Source organism: Onychostoma macrolepis, chromosome 12 (genome assembly GCF_012432095.1).
Source record: "Onychostoma macrolepis isolate SWU-2019 chromosome 12, ASM1243209v1, whole genome shotgun sequence".
NCBI lineage: Eukaryota > Metazoa > Chordata > Actinopteri > Cypriniformes > Cyprinidae > Onychostoma > Onychostoma macrolepis.
Genome location: NC_081166.1, coordinates 22,195,563 through 22,217,905, shown reverse-complemented (window position 1 = coordinate 22,217,905; position 22,343 = coordinate 22,195,563). Strand labels below are relative to the sequence as shown.

The window sequence follows — 22,343 nt, the reverse complement described above, 5'->3', positions numbered from 1 at the left end:
GCTATGAATGGAAGGAGAGAGACAGGTCTATAGTTTTCTATAAGAGAAGTGTTTAATGTAGGTTTTTTGAGCAGTGGGGTTACCCGAGCCTGCTTGAACGCAGTGGGGAAGATGCCTGTGAGGAGGGATGTGTTGATGATGTGTGTGAGTGCCGGTAAGAGCGTGGGAGAGATTGCTTGCAGAAGGTGCGAGGGGATTGGGTCAAGAGGACATGTTGTAGGATGGTTGGAGAGAAGAAGTTTGGATACTTCAGCCTCCGTCAGGGGACAGAAGGGGAAGATGGGAGTTTTAGCAGTGGATGTGGTTGGTTGGGGGTCCTGTGTGCGTGGAGGTGAGAACTGATCCCTGATCGATCTAGTTTTGTCTGTAAAAAAAGTTGCAAAGTCATCAGCTGTAATAGAAGTGGTGGGAGGTGGTGGAGGGGGACAGAGGAGAGAATTGAATGTTCTGAAGAGATTACGCATGTCTGGAGCGCTGTTGATCTTGTTGTGGAAATGTGAGGATTTGGCAGTGTGGACATCAGCAGAGAAAGATGAGAGCAGAGACTGATACCTACTCAGGTCCGACGGGTTGTTTGATTTGTGCCATTTTCTCTCTGCCGCTCTGAGTTTAGTCCGATGTTCACGAAGAACATCAGATAACCAGGGGTTAGAAGGGGAAGCCCGTGCTGACCTAGAGGAGAGAGGGCAAATGTCATCTAGACAAGAAGTTAAGGTAGAGCATAAAGTTTCAGTAGCTGCGTTTACATCCAGAGATGAGAAATGGGTAGGTGAGGGAAGACAGGATGATACTACAGAGGAAAGATGGGAGGGAGAAAGGGAGCGTAGGTTTCGTCTAAAAGTAACCGGTAGGGGGGTTGGTGGCACATGGGTGGCAAAATGTAGTGTAAATGTAATGAAGAAATGGTCCGAGATATGTAGCGGTTGTACCAGAATGTTATCTGCAGTACAATTGCGTGTAAATTAAATCAAGTTGGTTGCCTGATTTGTGCGTGCTAGTAGTGGTAAGGCGATTGAGATCAAATGAAGCTAGGAGTGAGTGGAAGTCTGTAGCATAAGGCTTGTCTAGGTGAATGTTGAAATCACCAAAGACTAAGAGTGGAGTGCCATCCTCCACGAAAGAGGACAACAACCCGTCCAGCTCCTCTAGGAAGGTGGCTAGAATTTGTCCAGGGGGACGGTAGATTACCACAATCTGGAGTTTTATCGGAGCTGATACAGTAATGGCATGACATTCAAATGAGTTGTAATTGCATAGGGTAGAGTGGGTTGAGTATTTCCAATTGTTTGAAACGAGCAGGCCAGTACCCCCACCCCGACCAACTTGACGCGAAGTGTGAGAGAGCCTATTAGCCTATTTTGTCTTTGTTTTCTCACAAGAAAAACATTTAGAATAATCAAAATCAAATTTTCTAATGTAACAACTTGCAGCAGACTTTGTTACTTTGGAAACAAAGGCTGATTGGAGACAATGAAAATGGAATAATAATGTAATGGAACAATGTAATAATGTCATGGAACAATGCTGAGTTATTACTGAAATTGCTAAAATTGGTCAAAAGAGTGTCAAAATAGGTGCTATGTGAATGAGGGGGTCTATGTATCATATGTATAAACATGTATCTATGTATCATATGTATCAACATATGTACAGTATCAACCTATGTTGATACATCAACATAGAAGATGGCACAGCTTATGTCAGCCTCCGTGGCACCGTCCGCAGTTGTTTTTATGTTTTTTTTTAGTTTGTCCTGTCTTTAGTTATATCCCTGCTAGTCTCAGCCTCAGATGTCACGCCCACAGAAGATTGCATCTGGAGATTGCCTTGCAGCATGTTGTGAAATTCTGGAGATTCATTGAGTATGTATGTGTCAACAGTGTTTAGGATTTGTTCATCAAACCAATCTTGCTTCTCCTCATTTGACAGAAAAGAGGTTGGCATGGATACTGGCATGTACTCCTGTGTGTGTAAGGAGAATTGATGGAGAACAATGACAATGATGGATGCGTCCAGCACATTTTGAATGAAAGTTTTGCATGGCCTGTAGTTGTCCCCCAAGGCTGATTTCGTCATATTGGTCCTGTGGACAACATTTCTGAGGTGGAACAAAGAACCGGAATCACACTGTGAACTTGGATTGTAGAATCTTTTAAAAATCACGTCATTGAAGTTCATGGAACAATGAAAATCTGCAATAACTGGAACTAGTCCTTCCATTCTTTCAGATGATGACTCTTCATTTGCTTTAGCTGTGATGGCTGCATCAGCATTCTGCTTGGTTAGTTGGTCACCAGCCAAAATCACATGTACTACAGGCTTTGAGATGTCATTTCCATTTTCTAGATCAGAGGTGTAAGGAACGTATATCGCTGATTGATGTACTGTATTGCTTTCACCATATCTGCAGAAACCTTCTCATCCACCTCAAGAAGTCCCAGGGGAGTGATTTCTGTTTTTTGTGCCATAACGTCACTGTACATATGAGGAATGTTTCATTGTACAATGTTGGAAAACTGACTGAATGCGGTGAAACTCTGAACTACTACACGACCAACCAATTCTTTAAATTCAGAGCGAAGCATCTGTCTGTCCTCAAAGTTTGGTAGAATATCCGACAGTGGCACATCCATTATAGACACAAAGATCTCTCTGGGTAAGAAATCAGCAGTCATGGTTCATGGTTCCCCACCATCAGCAACCAATGGTAGTCCAGACGTTGGTGGCTGATGGTCATTGTATGTGGTGTCACTGTTATATCCAAATTATCAATTGTGATCTGCACTGGTGCCCTCGGTGTGTGTTCCTGTGAGAGAAATTTTTACTTTAAGTGTTTCATTATTTGAATAATTTTCAAATTTGAATTATTATTATTTTTTTAAAGTAACATTTCATGGACTACTAAACAACACCGAAGTAATATTGAAACAAACTTACATTAACACACATGAGACAAAACATTATGTCAACCTTCATGTTTCAATTACATGATGCCATTTTAAAATATATGATTCAAATGTTTCGGGGCTGTGGTGTAACTGTTTGTCCCAGACCGGATGCATTTATTGTCTATTCAGTGTGTACAGACATACAATGCAAAATACAAACTCTCACCTGACATTCCAATAGCATTGCAGTTGGTGACAACCCATCTGTGCGGCCTGATTCAGTTCTTCTAGAAGCTGTTGTGTCATGATCTGTGTGCTCCTATGAAGTGCAAAAAAACAGACTAAATTAACATAACTACAGTTTACGGCTATTGAAGATTTCTATAAATGATACATCATAACATTCAGTGGAAAAAAAATAGTTATTTTATATTACAGTGAAATAACATTAATAAAGATTTAATTGAAATTTGTTTCCCTATGATGGAGAAGTGCTTAATATACAATATATAAAATATTACAACAAACATTACAAACATCTTCACTTTCACTGCTGGTGTCAATGAAGACTTCTTCCCCTTCTTTCTCTTCACGGTGGTATGTATGATCAGACAGGAATGAAGAGCTACAACCTGGTTCATCAATTCATGTCAAGTCTTCAAGGCTTGGGCTTTCACACATAATTTTTTTTTCCATTCTAAAATTCCAGCATCCCATGTCTCTGCAATCTCCTTGATGTTCTGTAGAGTTGCTGAGTGATTCACACATAATTCAATCCTGTTGAATCTGTCGATGCATCTTTTTTTTTGCACCACCATGTTTCAATACCATTGAATTTTCGGAACTTAGGAGATGCCATGAATTTTGATCTGGCTTTAAGAAGTATCAGGCCAGCCATGGTCACCTCTGGCTTCTTTCTTGTCCAGGATCTTCTTTTATGAACCCTTTGTGTTATGCTTTGTCACGTTGTTTGATGCACTTGCATGTTTTAGGAACTGAAGAAATGTAGGTGCTGCAATCCTCCATTCATCCAACACTTTCTTACACTTAAACTCAGCAAGGTGTGATGGTGTACTGTCTTGTACTACAGAATGGAACTTGTTGCTTGTTAAATGTCAACATTCTTTCTCTACTTGCTTGAGGACCACATCAATGACCAACTTGGACTGGCCAGGAATTTTTTTATTAAATTCTTGGCCAAAGCATTGTAGCGTCCCCTTGTAATATTATTAACAAGGGTCCTCATCTGTCTCTTTGCATCCCTCTTCTGCTTTTTCTGTGACGACTTCAACATAACAACAGTTTGACTACTAACAGTATCCTGTACAGATGTTGACGCAGTGTATACATCTGGTGACGGTAGATCAAACAGTTCACGTCTAGCAGGACTGCATTCGGAAACGGCAAGTTTCTTCTTCTGTTGTGTTGGCGTTGATGGTCCGCATCGTTTCTTCCTGGTCTTACTGCACATGTCATTTATAAGCAATTTCAATCGTACAACTTCTTTGGAAACACTACTGTACCTCATTAGAACACTTCTTTGACTTTCAATGCTGGTTATTTCAATGACTGACTTGTTGCACACTGGTCTGTTGTTGTGGGGACATTTCCACGCCTCTTAACGTGATGCTGAACGAAACAAACTATTATTGGTTGTTTGACATGTCAGTCAAACGGCCTCATGGGCAGGCCTTGGCCAATAAACGCTGCCATGTATTCCAGACCTTCAACCGTCAGCCTGAAGGTCTGGCTACGCGAGACTATATCCCTGCAATCAGTTTCACCAGAGAAGAATTGCTGGACATTCGGCAGTACTCACCACCCGATATTTCACAGGTTTTCGATTATTCAGATGTTTTGCTGGACATAGTAGTCGGCGGAGCGGCTGCGCTGATCAAACGCAGGACGCACAGACGAGGGAAGTGAGCCGGCACGCTCATGAAGCTCAGACAGCGCTGATTTCGGACAGCACTGCCTAGCATCCATCTGGCGAATCTCCGCTCTCTACCCAACAAAACCTACCCGTTGCTCTCCCGGACAAGTATTTCAAGTATACAAGTATTTATCACACTCTGCTGCTCTGTGTTTCATGGAAACCTGGCTGAATGACGCCATTCCTGACAGAACGCTTCATATGCCGAGCTTTCAGCTGTTTAGCGCAGATCACGACGTAGAATCAACGGGGAAATGGCGGGACATGGCGGCCGGACATGCTTGTACATCAATGAGAGGTGGTGTACAAATGTAACTGTGTTAAAGAAGATTTGCTGTTCCGATCTAGAAGTGCTTTTCATAAACTGTAAGCCTTTCTACTCGCCACTGGAGTTTTGCTCGTTCATTCTCGTGAGTGTTTACATTCCACCGCAAGCGCACGTGAGTGCAGCTTTACAGAAGCTCGCTGATCTGATCACAGAGACTGAGCAACAACACTCGGACTCTGTTTTAATTATTCTTTGGGACTTTAATAAAGCAAATATCTCCTGTGAACTGCCAAAATACAGACAGCATGTTACATGTCCCACCAGAGACAGTAATATATTGGATCACTGTTACACAGCAATAAAGGATGCATATCACTCTGTCCTATGGGCAGCTTTAGGACTCTCTGATCACTGTTTGGTTCATCTTATACCGACCTACAGGCAGAAACTGAAATCAGCTAAACTTGTTTTAAGGACTGTTAAAAGATAGACTAATGTAGCAGAGCGGGATTTACAAGCCTGTTTCCACCTCACTGATTGGAGTGTTTTTGAAGCTACTGCCACCGATCTGGATGAGCTCACAGAGACTGTAACATCTTATGTCAGTTTCTGTGAAGATATGTGCATTCCTACCAGGACTCATCTAACTTACAACAACGACAAACTGTGGTTCACTGCAAAACTCAGACAGCTCCGTCAGGCCAAAGAAGATGCTTACAGGAAAGGGGACAAAGTCTTGTATAAACAGGCCAAATACACACTGGAAAAGGAGATCAGAGTGGCAAAGAGGAATTATTCTGAAAAAATAAGGATTCAATTATCTTCCAGTGACTCAGCATCAGTGTGGAAAGGTCTGAAAGAGATCACCAACTACAAGACACCATCCCCCAGCACTGTGGAGAGTCAACAACTGGCAAACGATCTGAATGAGTTCTACTGCAGGTTTGAAAAAACACCCTACACCCACCTTGAACACCTCTCCACACAACCATTAACACCTTCAGCAACCCCCCTCTCCCCCACACCTGTAATTCAGATCAGCGAAGACGATATGTGCCAGGTCTTCCGGAAGCAGAAAAGGAAAAAAGCACCAGGCCCAGACTGTGTTACACCAGTCTGTCTGAAATCCTGTGCTGACCAGCTGGCCCCCATCTTCACACAGATCTTCAACAGATCACTGGAGCTGTGCGAAGTCCCTTCATGCTTCAAACGCTCCACCATCATCCCCAAAATTAGAGGACTAAATGACTACAGGCCTGTGGCTCTAACGTCTGTGGTCATGAAGTCTTTTGAAAAACTGGTGCTGGCCCACTTGAAGCTCATTACTTGACCCTTACTGGATCCTCTTCAGTTTGAAAAAAGAAAAAAGAGAAAAGAGGTCTACAGAGAAAAAAGGTCTGTGGACGATGCAGTCAACATGTAACTGCATTATGTTCTGCAACATCTAGACAGCCCAGGGACTTATGTGAGGATCCTGTTTGTGGACTTCAGCTCGGCCTTTAACACTATCATTCCAAACCTCCTCCTGCCCAAACGAACTCAGCTCTCCGTGCCCACCTCCGTCTGTCAGTGGATCAAAAGCTTCCTGACAGACAGGCAGCAGCTAATGTGGCTGGGAAAATACACATCCAGCACTCGTACGATCAGCACTGGAGCTCCTCAGGGCTGCTATTCTCCCTGTACACCAACAACTGCACATCTAAAGACCCCTCTGTCAAGCTCCTGAAGTTTGCAGACGACACCACACTTATCGGCCTCATTCAGGACGGTGACAAGTCTGCTTACAGACAGGAGGTTAAGGAGCTGGCTGTCTGGTGCAGTCTTAACAATCTGGAGCTCAACACACTCAAAACTGTGGAGATGATCATGGACTTCAGGAGAACCCCACCCCACCCCCCTGCACTCCCCCCACTCACCATCATGAACAGCACTGTGACTGCAGTGGAGACATTCAGGTTCCTGGGCACCACCATCTCCCAGGACCTGAGTTGGGACATTCACATAGACTGCATTGTTAAAAAGTTCAACCTGTCACAGGAGCTGCTGAAACAGTTCTACTCCGCCAACATTGAATCCGTCCTTTGCACTTCAATAACTGTCTGGTTCAGCTCAGCTACCAAATCTAACCTCAGAAGAGTACAGATGGTAGTCCAGACTGCTGAGCGAATCCTTGGTACAACCCTCCCCACTCTCCAAGAACTGTACTCATCCAGAGTGAGCAAAAGGGCTGGCAAAATCACTCTGGACCCCTCACATCCAGCACACTCCCTCTTTGAACTGTTGCCGTCTGGTCAACGCTACAGAGCTCTGAGCAGCAGAACGGCCAGGCACAGAAACAATTTCTTCCCTCAGGCAATCCATCTCATGAACACTTGACAATAATTGTGGAACACACACAATTTATACACTTATACACTTATTTATCTAACACACATACTTAGTATACATTTCAATTTGCACATAATATACCTGTACATATAAAAACTGTCTATTGTTATATACCTGTACATACAATTGTCAGTTTGTATATTGTTATTCCTTATGTACTTGTTCTATTTTTTAATTCTTCTTTTTATTATCTGTGTTTTTTTGTTCTGTCACTGTCATTCTGTTGCACTGTGGAAGCTTCTGTCACGAAAACAAATTCCTTGTATTTGTAAACATACCTGGCAATAAAAGCTAATTCTTCTTCCTCTTCTTCTTAAAATAGCTATGCACCAATAGTTAAAAATGTATCCAATTATGATAACACACAGATTTTCTTTTCTGTTTAAACATAGCATATTTCATTCAGATATGAGGATTCTAAAATATGTGTCCCTTTAACACTACTGTGGTGGAATAATATGGTAATACTACTGTTCTTTTATATAAATGAAACTGAATTATTACCATATCATATAATGCTGAAAATCCACAGTAATACAATTTGTTAATGTCTTTATTTTAAGCTGTGTTTATAGAGTTCACTAACTATAGTTGGTTACTTTTATACGTTAAGCAGTGTTTTACCAGAAACAGATAAATATGTGCGACATGACAGATTACTGAGAGCTGTTGGAACTATTCAAATGTGGTAGCAATGAATTGATTGCATTACTTGATTTTTCTGTGATTTGATTCTTCAAAACATTTCACACTGATCAAAGTCCAGTAATGAAATACAAATGTACCAAAACGGAACAGAACTCTCACCAACCCTCCTGATTACTCGAGTAGTCAAAATGACTGAAATGCACATACCTAGTAAGGGCCCCTAAAGGTATGTGTTCTTGCTAAGCTTTTCAGGTTTTCGGTGAAAAGAGAAACACAAGGTGGTGATAAACACCAGACAGTTTGCTGGGCCAGTTGTTCTGTCTAATGCTGTCCAATGAAATTCTACAGCTGTCGTTTAAGAGATGCTATGGCAAATCATGATATAGCAAAGCCCATAAGCTTCTGGAGCTCTGGCTTGGTCCCAGTCACATATCAGGCTTTGCCACCAAACAAAAGCATAGTGCTCATCCATTCTCGCTATTGAATTAGCAAGCTATTAGATGCCCTGGTACCATGAATACAGCACACAAAAACACAGATGTTTCTGATGCTGGGTGGAATATCACTCCACTTAGCTTCGAAAGGGAAACACGACAAGTTACTGACTTTTCACTAGTGCTGACTTTTACTACATTGAAAAAAAAAAAAAAAAAGATTGGCTGTAAGATTTACTTTGAAAATCTGAATTTTCACACAGAAAATGCTAGTAAATCTTGCAAAAATAAATAACTAAATTAGGCTTGTCAAAATTTACATGTTAATAACGCATTAATGTAAATTAATTTTAATGGCACTAATTTTATTAACATGCGATTAATGCAGCGTGCATTTTCTGTTCGAGCCGTGGCCTAGCCCGTAGCTGGACAAATGAAGATGCACAGTGTTGCCAACAGTGAGTTTGTCGCTAGATTTAGCTATTTTTTTTTTTCTTCAAAAAAGCGCCTAGCGACAAATCTTATTTAGTTTCTGAGACTCACCGGTACTGCTGCGCACGAGCATGAGATCTCTCTTTCCTGCTGCACTCACACACACCTCTGCATCTGCTCTGTTCAGCGAGCGGCAGAAAGGAGCAGCGCTTTCAGTTAAAACATATATTATGTTGCTTCTCTCATTTTACATGCAAGTATAACCGAAATCACAGTATAGCTATTGTCTTTATCTTATGTGCATTTGATTTCATCAGACGATGGCTCGATTATCAGGATTCTTGTTCAGATTAACATCTTGGAAGAAAGAGCTGAGGTTTTGGTAGTCTTTATATAGTCTTGATGGGTCGCGTTTCAGTCACTATTTCATATTCATTATGTTGACTGACAACAGAAACAGTAAAATAGCCTACACTGTAAAAACTGATACACTATATTTACTCAATATAATTGTCAACATATTACAAGCAATATTATTAATTAAATTCAACACATATAAATTAATTAGAATTAATCAAATGAGATGATTACAAATTAACCATTCAAAATGAGTAAAATAGCACAAAAAAAAAATTCAGTAAAATTTAAACAAAAATATTGATTTCACTGGCAAAAAAAAAAAAAAAAAAAACACACCATGCTAATGAATAGTATGCATGCCAGGCCAGTAGTTGGCGATGAAGAAACACTGCGCAAAAATGTAATACGCATGCACATGACGCCACCTTTTTCACAAATTCGTGTTTTTGTTGTTCACATGGAGATGATACAGGCATCGTTTTCAAAAGCTTGTGTTTCCAGGCCCCAAAAACAGTTATTGAAGACACCTGATGTTAACAAACTGTTTTTTATATGCCTATGTGGGTACAGAGAGGCAAACAAATGTAATAATAAATAATAAATGTACATTTTGTTGTTCAGAAGAAGTGAGCCGTCCTGTCGTGCGAAAATGTAAACAGGCTTGTGTTAGAAATGTGCAAAGAAAGAGAAGTAATGGGAACCTGGTATTTCTATATTATTTTTTCATGTGTCTAATAGACACGAACAAGTTCTTTGAAAAACATCTATGACCTTTGAAACATGTCTAATCTTCACGCTCTATGTTGACTATAGTTTCACTAATAATAAACATACATTTGCATAAAGTTTCCATACTGTATTTGTCCATGGCCAAGTTGATTAGATTATTAAAAACGTGAAAAGTATTAATTTAAGGTACACTGTAAAAAGTGAAAGTTGACTTAACTTAAAAAAATTGAGGAAACCCATTGCCTTAAAATTATTAAGTACATAATAATAAAAAAAAATTAAAAAAAAGTTAAGTGAACTTGACAATTAAAATAACTTATTTTTTTAATTATCATTTAATGAAAAATTTTAAGGCAACGGGTTTCCTTAATTTTTTTAAGTTAAGTCAGCTTATCACTTTTTACAGTGTACATTTAGATCAGATAAAAATGCGCGATTAAGTTACGATTAATCACAAGTTAACTAATGACAATCATGCGATTAATCACGGTTAAATATTGTAATCGATTGACAGCCCTAAAATAAATAAATAATAATACATTTGAAGTAGAAAGACTAAAGTAGTATTTTCTTGCAAAACATAAATATGTTTATTGAAGTTGACCGAAAGTTGGTTATAAAAACATACATACAGCGCTAAGCTCCCAAAAGCACAAAATCATAAAAGTAGACCATACAACTAATAAAAAGTAGTCCATTTTGCCCTCTAATCAGAGTCTTCTGCAGCCAAGACATCCTTTCGTCAATTTTGTTGTTTTTCCAAGAAAATAATGGGTCGCCTTAACTGAAACTTTTTTAAAAAACCCGGAAAAACCAAGGCAGAAAACAGTATAACACCATTTACGGCTCTTTCACTTTGTTTGGAACTGAAGCACTTTATTAGACAAACAAATTAGATAGATCGTGATCTAACAAACAGTTCCATATAACAAAGCAATGTAAAGATTAGATACCCTGGCAGCAATACATAATCTATACATAATGAATAACCTTTAAATATATACAGTATATATATATTTTTCTTTTCTTTTTTTTTTTTTTTTTTTTTATAATGCAGATCATTCACCAGGCTGTCACTTCTAGTTGGACGCATGTGGACTAGAATGCTGTAGCATGTAGCATAAAATCAGTACTAACAGCTCACAATTAAATCCATATCCTACCTTGTAACCCGATAAAATCAATCCATGGTGACAAATGTCGCTGGAGATGTTTAATCCACAAGCATTCTGAACATTATTCCTGCTTGCTGGCATTCACATCAATCCACAAGTCATTCTTTTAGGTTAGGCTATTTTCATTCAAGTCAATATAAAAGCTAGTATGCAATGCCTGGCATTCTTTAACATTACTGAGCATAGCAAATAAATTGGTTGCAAAACGGTATCCACTCAAGTTGAACTTTTAGTCCCCTTGTTACAGTAAAAAAAAATAATAATAATACAGTAACATTTCTATATGCAATAGCCCAGTGGTTCCCAACCTGGGGGGCGTGCCCCTCTAAGAGTTCACAGCGGGGGCGCGGGAGCAGATATACTTTGAGGTAGGGCTGGGCGATAAAACGATAACTACAATTATAGTGATATAATTTTCCTCGATAAAACAAGTTTGATAAACATTCAATGTGATGTTTATGAGGGAAAAGCGGAACAAAACAGCGCTACTCATTTGAACCGCGCCACACGGACCATATCCGCTCGGTTCAAACAGCGGCGCAGCACAGAGCGCACTGACTAGAGCAGATCACGCAACCACTAAACAGAGCTGTGAGATCCAGTGAGAAGCGCTTGATTTCAGCGAAGAACACAAATGACTGGTATAAACTAGTATCAGTCGATATCAGTCAACTGATATAAACTAGTTTAAATCCAGATAAAACAGCGCTGACAAACGGCAGAAAAACACAGTGTGCAACGATACAGTCAGAAGCTTTTCAATCTACAAACCCGATTCCAAAAAAGTTGGGACACTGTACAAATTGTGAATAAAAAAGGAATGCAATAATTTACAAATCTCATAAACTTATATTTTATTCAGAATAGAATGTAGATAACATATCAAATGTTGAAAGTGAGACATTTTGAAATGTCATGCCAAATATTGGCTCATTTTGGATTTCATGAGAGCTACACATCAAAAGTTGGGACAGGTAGCAATAAGAGGCCGGAAAAGTTAAATGTGCATATAAGGAACAGCTGGAGGACCAATTTGCAACTTATTAGGTCAATTGGCAACATGATTGGGTATAAAAAGAGCCTCTCAGAGTGGCAGTGTCTCTCAGAAGTCAAGATGGGATGAGGATCACCAATTCCCCCAATGCTGCGGTGAAAAATAGTGGAGCAATATCAGAAAGGAGTTTCTCAGAGAAAAATTGCAAAGAGTTTGAAGTTATCATCATCTACAGTGCATAATATCATCCAAAGATTCAGAGAATCTGGAACAATCTCTGTGCGTAAGGGTCAAGGCCGGAAAACCATACTGGATGCCCGTGATCTTCGGGCCCTTAGACGGCACTGCATCACATACAGGAATGCTAATGTAATGGAAATCACAACATGGGCTCAGGAATACTTCCAGAAAACATTGTCGGTGAACACAATCCACCGTGCCATTCGCCGTTGCCGGCTAAAATTCTATAGGTCAAAAAAGAAGCCATATCTAAACATGATCCAGAAGTGCAGGCGTTTTCTCTGGGCCAAGGCTCATTTAAAATGGACTGTGGCAAAGTGGAAAACTGTTCTGTGGTCAGACGAATAAAAATGTGAAGTTTTTTTGGGAAAACTGGGACGCCATGTCATCCGGACTAAAGAGGACAAGGACAACCCAAGTTGTTATCAGCGCTCAGTTCAGAAGCCTGCATCTCTGATGGTATGGGGTTGCATGAGTGCGTGTGGCATGGGCAGCTTACACATCTGGAAAGGCACCATCAATGCTGAAAGGTATATCCAAGTTCTAGAACAACATATGCTCCCATCCAGACGTCGTCTCTTTCAGGGAAGACCTTGCATTTTCCAACATGACAATGCCAGACCACATACTGCATCAATTACAACATCATGGCTGCGTAGAAGAAGGATCCGGGTACTGAAATGGCCAGCCTGCAGTCCAGATCTTTCACCCATAGAAAACATTTGGCGCATCATAAAGAGGAAGATGCGACAAAGAAGACCTAATACAGTTGAGCAACTAGAAGCCTGTATTAGACAAGAATGGGACCACATTCCTATTCCTAAACTTGAGCAACTTGTCTCCTCAGTCCCCAGACGTTTGCAGACTGTTATAAAAAGAAGAGGGGATGCCACACAGTGGTAAACATGGCCTTGTCCCAACTTTTTTGAGATGTGTTGATGCCATGAAATTTAAAATCAACTTATTTTTCCCTTAAAATTATACATTTTCTCAGTTTAAACATTTGATATGTCATCTGTGTTGTATTCTGAATAAAATATTGAAATTTGAAACTTCCACATCATTGCATTCTGTTTTTATTCACAATTTGTACAGTGTCCCAACTTTTTTGGAATCGGGTTTGTACAAATCGCCATCGTTTACCAGGGATTTACTGTAGTAACATTAACTGCGCCATGGTATTGTGGCAGAGATGTGTGGTATTTATATCAAATTTATTATATTAATGTAGACGTATATTAAAGGAGTAATGGAATGTAATTACACTATATTTGTGATTAAGCTATAGGCTATATTTATACATATAAATGTATTTAGACTACTGTTTTACATATAAATAGGCTACCTAGAAACCATATAGTTTGATTTTTACCACAGTACTGAGGTGCTATATGTGTGGTTTTAACTCTGGTTATCATGATGTAAATGTATGGAAGAACAATGGTTAATTTTAATAAAACTCAAACAGTCAGAAAAATAAAATTTCACCATATAAAAAAGGAGGTTTTTGCAATTTTTTACAGATGTTACTGATTTTTATAAGGAACATACATTTACATCTGCATCCTAACTCAAACTACTACTGTCAACTCAATATCAAATGTGCATTTCTAAGAGACAAAAAATTAATATTATTATTATTGCATATATATATATATATATATATATATATATATATATATATATGGTGGTGTCGCGATATACCAGTATTGACGATAACCGTGATATTCAAAGCAACAATTATTGATATCGTGTTAATTTAGTGTGTGGCGATATACATTCAATTTGACTGATATCCCCCCACCCCAAGGTTTCTATAGATATCGCGATATACTGATATGCCCACAATAACCGTATATATATATATATATATGGGCGTGTATAAATATAATATGGGGGGTTGGGGGGTCTCTGGGGGTCTCAGATTATCATATGTGCACGTAGGGGGGGCTCATGAAAAAAAGGTTGGGAACCACTGCAATAGCCTATATGAGATAGTCCATGATCATTAGATTTTATACAGGTGTACTGTAACAATTTTTTAAATGGTGATCAGCAACCAAATATTGATAATGTGGAAGTTACTGTCTTTTGCCTTGGTGTGACTTCTCACGTTTTGCAGACAATGCAAAGGCAGAGTACAGTAACTTTAAAATAGGGGTAAAAATCAAGTTTGAGCTCAAAATCTTTTTATGTATATAATTTTCATTACTAAAACATCTAACTGCCAAATTTCCAGTGTCCTACCTATAATTAATTTGGCAGGGACAAATAAAAAAACTTTTAAAGTCGTTTTTCTCAGTTTCACACTCTAGCGAGTTAAGGTCTTTTGCCTTTTTTAGGGCAGAACACAGATTGGCAAAAACATGTAGATTTCTTCAGAGTTCCATATGCTTTTACCCAACCATTTATTATTTAAAAACTTTTATCCCAAAGTCATTGAGGTCTTAGCAAACAGATGAATGCTTGTCTAGTTTGGGGTCAAGACTGATAAGACATCAAATAGAAGATGAAGGATATGCTTTTGTTTGTTCGTTGAGTCTCTTGAGCCCCTGGATAAGATTGCCATCTATCAAGTCTTCAATTTCATTTGTCATCCAAGAGAAAACTTTGGCAGAAAGCGGAAAAATCTGACAGTGTTTGATGAATTGGTGGCCTCCTCATTCTCGTCCGTGCTCTTTCAGATCATCACTCTAAGCAGAGCCGTGACAGACACAGACAGGGTGAAGCGTTACCAGACATTTGTGTTTAACACTGCTGTCTGCAGGAAGCAGTAGTATTTTCAGTCATACATTTGGAAAAAGCTCATGTGCTGGGAAAAAGCTCAATGACTCATTTACTATACAGCCAATTTGCTAAGGGAGATATTAGGGTGTGTAATTTCTGTGCCACTGGCTTCACCAAACAACGGTTGTGAAGTCATGTTGCTGTCCCATAGCACCGCAGTTTTTACACTTTTCAGGAAAATCAATGCATGAATAACTTATGTTTGTCTCTGCATATACTCTGGTCTCGGATATAAGTATTTTAACTCTGAAAACATGTCACTACAAAATGTCAACAAAATATAGCTTTTTGACTTTTAGTCCATAAAGTATATGTGACCCTGGACCACAAAACCAGTCTTAAGTCAGACAGGCATATTTGTAGCAAAAGCCAACAATACATTGTATGGGTCAAAATTATTGATTTTTCTATTATGCCAAAAATCATTAGGATATTAAGTAAAGATTTTGTTCCATGAAGATACTTTGTAAATTTCTTACCATAAATATATCAAATCTTAATTTTTGATTAGTAATATGCATTACTAAGGACTTCATTTGGACAACTTTAAAGGCGATTTTATCAATATTTTGATTTTCTTGCACCCTCAGATTCCAGATTTTCAAATAGTTGTATCTCGAACAAATATCATCATATCCTAACAAACTATACATCAATGGAAACCTTATTTGTTCAGCTGTATGATGTATAAATCTCAATTTAAAACAAAATATATATATATATATATATATATATATATATATATATATATATATATATATATATATATATATATATGACCCATATGACTGGTTTTGTGGCCCAGGGTCACATACTGTATATGCAAATGCAAATGCAGTTCTTTTCTCTCCGACACATTGCTAATAAACATTGATATTAACTGTGACAGAGTGATTGTCCATGGTTTCAAGATGCAATATTATGAATTGGTAGTATGTCCCAAAACTTGCATACCCTTCTGTGAAACACAAAATATTTTCTAATTTTCAGATTGTAACAGTGTAAAATGAAATGACTTGTACTTCAAAATGTGTTCCAATGTAATCAGTGTAGCAAATCTGTTATCCATTATTTAAAACAGAATAAGCATAATGTTCTTGCTGTGGCAGTATATTTCTAAATTTAGGGCAGGTTTTCACACAGCGCTCCTACTAACCCAACACCACCACCACACATAGTCATAGAGGCTTTCATTTGTATTTATTTTAACTTTGTGACTGTTCAGAGCGTTGCTCTGTAAGAAAATGAGGAATTTCATGAATTTTTCAACATTACAAGCTTTCCCCTGTGCCACTGCTGTAGGGATGTTTGTGTACATACTGTAATGAAGAAACCCCTTATGGCTAAGGATGCCAAGTATTGGCTTAAAAATGATTTTGGGTCCCAAGGCAAGTGATGCTGCAGTATGCAGTCATCAGATGCATTTTTGTAATTTGATCCAGTGCCACCACCTGGAACCAGACCAGCATGGTATTTGTCCTCATGGAAGAGTAATGAAGAGAAAATGCTGTGCCTCCTAAAGGGATATGCCTGCTACTTCATACATGCATGCAAATGTTCTTTTTCTTACTGTACTTCTGACTACATTCTATAGCAACAAATTGTATGCGCTCACAGCTAATGCAAACACCTCAAAGAAAAACACTCATCACATTGAAATGTGCTTAGGCCTCATTGTTAAATGATGTTATTAAACTTCATTATCATCTGTTTCTTTGAGTAAATTAATGATTAATGAGATTAGTCTTCTAAATCAGGTCATTAAATGTAGCATCAATGATACTGATAACTAATTGCTTACAGTGTCATTGTAGATTATGTATATTGATTTTGATATGTGATCCATGTTAATGTATTAATCTGAATCATAATTGAATTTAATTTAATAATCTTCAGTTTAGCCCCCACTCAAGACAACTAAATGTTTTCTTGTAATATTCATAATATTGATGTATTGTTGTAATGATTTTACATACTTACAATTTGACTGGTTCCATTCTTCAAGTATCAAAAATGTTTTAGAATTTTTGTGGCCAACTAATAACATAATAATAATAACAAATAAGTACCTAATAACCAAAAATAACAAAATAATCTAACTTGACATGAACATGGAACCACTTTCTACCAGCGAATCTATGTCTGATGGATCAAGTCCTGCCTTATTTATTTATTTCCTGTAAATATAAATACCCTGATTCGCTTGGAAATATGTTTTATGGTAAACACTTATAGTACTGTGCTGTCCAAGTCAGAAGAGCTAATGTTGACCTGTTTCTGTTTTTATTTATTTATTTTTTATTTTTTTTATTTTGTCTTTGTCCTGCAGTTAGCTACATGGGATTCTGTCCATGGCCTAAATGGAAGTCTGAAGGAGAGCCGTATCGAGAATGGCATGCAAGGGGTTACCGTTAAAGTTGTGACGTTGTTGGTAATGCTTACTTTTATCATTGTGATATTTAAAATATTTATGTTTTGTTGATGTTGATGTGTAAATGTGTGAATAATTAATCATTATGTTTTTCACGATCCGATACTAGATATTCATGTATTCTTGAGCACAGAATCTGCAACCCTCAAATTCTGCAGAATTCAGTAGAATTGGAATGTCCCTCATTCATAAAGTTCTAAACACCCATGCCTTTGGATAGCATTATTATGCCTACCATCACAAATAATAGTATGGCACTGTTTGAAACTGTTACAAGATGTTAAATATTATATTGTCCATACAACTGTTCTCCATTTTTAATGATTTTTAGTAGAAATGCTGTATTTTAATATCGTATTTTTCATTTGCCTGTAATAAATATTTCTGGCATGGGTGGGAGAAACATTACGCTTCTAATGTGCTTGTTCCTCATGGTCTAATTGTAATCATTCTCCCAGGCCAATAAGCATCTACTACAGAAAGGGTTCTCCAGGGAGCCATAGAAAGTCTTGAAGCAAGTTTGCCAACCATTTAAAATTTGTCTGTACTTTTGGTAATCAATATTCCTCTCCAAAGGAGGATCCATTTGTGATGGTGGCAGAGAATATCCTCGGACAGCCCAAAAGATATAAAGGGTTCTCAATTGATGTCCTGGATGCCTTGGCCAAGATCCTAGGATTCAAGTACGATATCTACCAGGTGGCAGACAGCAAATATGGCTCTCAGCTACCCAATGGCTCTTGGAATGGCATGATTGGGGAACTCATAAACAAGGCAAGTGCTCTAAACATTATATTTACATGTCCAAAGCCATTAAAAGTTACCCAACTAATACTTGCCTGTTATTTTCTCAAATCACCCTGCTGAAAAGGTCACTAGAATATACTGTGTTTTAGATCCTTGTGTGCTAGTTTATTCTGAGGATGGGCATGAGTTTTTTAGGAGTTACAGCAACGATCAGTCAAGAAAACACAATGATTGTGTGACTTGAACTTTTCTGTGATTGGTTGCAGTGGCATTTTTCACTCTAAGAGGTTATTATTGAGGCATGAACTGTAAAGTGCAATTTTCAAACCACTCAGCACTTTGCTTGGACAGTATTAGAGGGTTCAAACAGCTATATTGAGTTCAAATAAATTAAACAGAGAAAAAAAACGAAAAGAAAAAAAAAAACAGCAAGATGTTAATAGATCAAAGATGTTGGTCTGATGTTGTGTATATCAACCAGCAATTAAAGGAAGCTGGGCCTTTTAGCAGGGCTTGTAAACAGTACTGTAGCTATAAAGCAGATGTCAAACTTGATTTAATTTGTTTACCTGTTTTTATTAAATATGCCGAGTTTACTGCAAACACTTTTTTACTTATTCAGTATTTTTTTGTAAATTATCTGAAAATTAAAAGAGATACTAGTAAGATACTATGACTTTTTAAAAAATATATCTATAATTACTTATCCCACTGGCAAATTTTATTTAGTGCAGGACAACCCCAGTATAAAAATAACCAAGTATAATGAGCTTATGCTTTAAAAGAATATGCCAGTTGGGAATTAAAATAAAATTAATTTTAGATGCATTGGGCAGTCTTAAAAGCTTACACAATTTTGCTTGTTTTAAGGATGTTTATAAAAAAAAAATTATTAAAAAATGTATTATTTTGTGCATCTTTGAAAGGCCCATATTACCAAAAGAGTAAGTCTCTATGGTTGTAACATTTTGAATAAATTTTTGTATTTACAGAAAGCTGATTTGGCAGTGTCTGCCATAACTATAACACCAGAGCGAGAGAATGTAGTGGACTTCAGCAAGCGCTACATGGACTACTCTGTAGGGATCCTACATCGCAAACCAGAGGAAAAGATCAACATTTTTTCCTTGTTTGCCCCTTTTGACTTGGCTGTGTGGGCCTGTATCGCAGCTGCCATTCCTGTGGTGGGCGTTCTGATCTTCCTGCTGACACGGATGCAGATGCTCCGCTCCCAGAATCCTCCAGGAGCCCATCACACTTCATCCATGTCTAACTCATTGCATAGTGCTATATGGATTGTCTATGGAGCCTTTGTACAACAAGGTACTTCAATTAATTCCTCTCCCAAGCGTCCATTCAAAGGCACCTTCAGAAACGACTTCAGCTTAGTATGCTTTTAAGAGCAGCCAGGGGATCAGGTGATGATTTGACTCAGGGCTTAGAAACATGACAAGAATAAAACAGCTGTCTGATGATATTGGGGTGTCAATACATCACTACCTCTAAGACATGTAAGCATCTGAACTGCTAGTGCAGCTTAAAACATGTTGTGTTTTCAAATAATCAGAGAATACTTTATCTAAATATGAAAATCCTGTTATCATTTATTCACCCATCCCAAACCTGTGGAACACAAAAGGAGATATTGTGTAGAATTTTGTTGTAGAAACGTTTTGTTTCTTTTCTTTTCTTACAATCCAGGTGACAACAAAGCACCATTAAAATATAATTTCAGCTATTCAGTTATTACCACTCTTTGTGTTGTTTTAGCATGTTAATTGGTGTGACTGTTAATTTATTTGGTCTTGGCGGAATAGATCTGCTACACAAGCTGTTGTTTGCTGCTGCTGCTGTTAGTTCCTGCAGAGCAAGTATGGTGAATTGCTACTACAATACACAGAAATGTTTCTGCACAAATAAACATACAAAAAAATCCCTCTAACTGATTTAGACAGGTGGAGCTGGGGAGGAGGAGGGTTTCAGAGTAGCTGCATGCTGCAGGACTGGCTTACAGTGAACACTGAACCAGACTATTTAAATGTTGAGCAAGCAAGATACAGCCGAACCAAATCTCATTGTATCATGTAGTATACGATGTAATTGCTAGCAGATTACATGTCAAGGACTAGTCTGTGCCAGTCTAGAGTTTCCTGACTTAACTTCAGGTCATTCTAAAATATTCTTATCTGCAAAGTTCACCAATCAATCACTCACTCACTCACTCACTCACTCACTCACTCACTCACTCACTCACTCACTCACTCACTCAATCAATCAATCAATCTTCCACCATCATATACTGTAGCAGTATTCTAAACATCTAAACATACAGTCAGTTCTTCTTCTTTTTCTTCTCTTTTTCTATTATATATATAACTTCTAACTTCTATTATTTATTTTAGCACAAAATGTGTTGCTTTATTAGTGTTCATTTAAAAGATGCAATCATTCACAAAAAGCACATTTTCCTTAAGGTGTCTTTAGCCCCTATAAAGTTAAGGATGAGTAAATTGGTGAGCTATCCCTTTCAGGTTTAAAAGCAGTTGTAAATAGTGTGTTATGGAGCATGTTAAATTTTAATAGTTGTGATATACTTTTTTCCATCAGAGATGCCTACCCTTGTGTAACTGGACTGGTAAACTGCATATTTCAATTCCAATTTCAAAACCACCATACATAGAGCATGTAGTGTCCTAAAACAGTTTAAAGGTGCCTTTGAATAAAGCATATATGCTGGTTATCATCCAAGTGACAAAACTGAATAAATAGCTACCTCAGAAAATAACATGCTAAACCCCCAGCTCCCTCTATTAATGCCTGGCATACTGCCTACCAACCTTTTTAAAACTAACAGCTAGTTATTAAATTTGGCCTGTTTCTATGCCATATTCTGTAGCTTGCCACCATATGAAATTTACAGCAGATTACACAAAACACAATACAAGTTTTGCAGTAGTTAAAACAGTCACTTGTTCCACTGCTAATATCTTAAACATAGGGAATTAGCTATGCTTATGATATGTTAATAATGGTGACATTTCTGCCATTTCTATTCTAATGTCTAGGGTGAAAGTGTGTTTGCATTTTATAGATTATGCATATCTGTGATGAAATTACCATGTGATAATCTTTTAATACTCTTTGTTAGATGTCTGCTCAGCTATTTGTTGTGGTAGGCCTCCAAATGACTAAATGTAAATGTAAAATCCGGATTATGTAAAAACTTGTATGAAAGGATGTAAAAGGGAAAAAAAAAAAACGGGGTGAGAAATATAATAGGAATCAAAGTCCCTTCTTACACTACATTTATTAATTTATTTATTTGCATTTCACAGTACATTTACACAATCTAAAGCAATTTTGTGTTATCTTTCACAGGTGGAGATTCAGTGGTGGGGTCTGTGGCATTGAGGATAGTCATGGGCAGTTGGTGGTTGTTCACATTGATTGTGTGTTCATCTTACACTGCTAACCTGGCTGCATTCCTAACCGTGTCCCGCATGGACAACACTATAAGGTAAATTACCATTTCACAAATAGTCTACCACTCGATGCACCATATGGTACAGAGTTGATCTATGTCTGTTAAAAGCTTTTTTATCCTGGTGTTTGTCCTCATAATTGGTGTATCCTTATGTTCAGGAAGCTTCGAGCATAGCTTGGCCACATGGCAGGCAATAGGCAGAAAATTGATGCAGTATTGTACAGTTAAACATAGGCTTCGTGTGGCAATAGAAGGTAAGCAGGCAAATATTGGGATTTCACAAAAAATTTTGAAAAATATAAAGATTTTAAAAATGTATATCTATCCAAAAGTAATAAGTACCAATTATTTCAAAGACATAAATAAAAATTTTAAAAAGCCTCAAAACAAAAATTTACAATTAAT

The 22,343-nt window shown here is 37.9% G+C and overlaps 1 protein-coding gene across 1 annotated transcript in view; it reads left to right on the top strand.

Annotated features, from left to right (window-relative positions):
- grid1b (glutamate receptor, ionotropic, delta 1b) overlaps positions 1-22,343 on the top strand; it is a 477,059-nt gene that overhangs the window by 425,802 nt on the left and 28,914 nt on the right. Inside the window, exons 9-12 of the mRNA XM_058794196.1 lie at positions 17,606-17,707; positions 18,284-18,481; positions 19,447-19,777; positions 21,833-21,971. Of these exons, the coding sequence (XP_058650179.1) occupies positions 17,606-17,707; positions 18,284-18,481; positions 19,447-19,777; positions 21,833-21,971 (770 nt within the window). The remainder of the gene's footprint in view (positions 1-17,605; positions 17,708-18,283; positions 18,482-19,446; positions 19,778-21,832; positions 21,972-22,343) is intronic.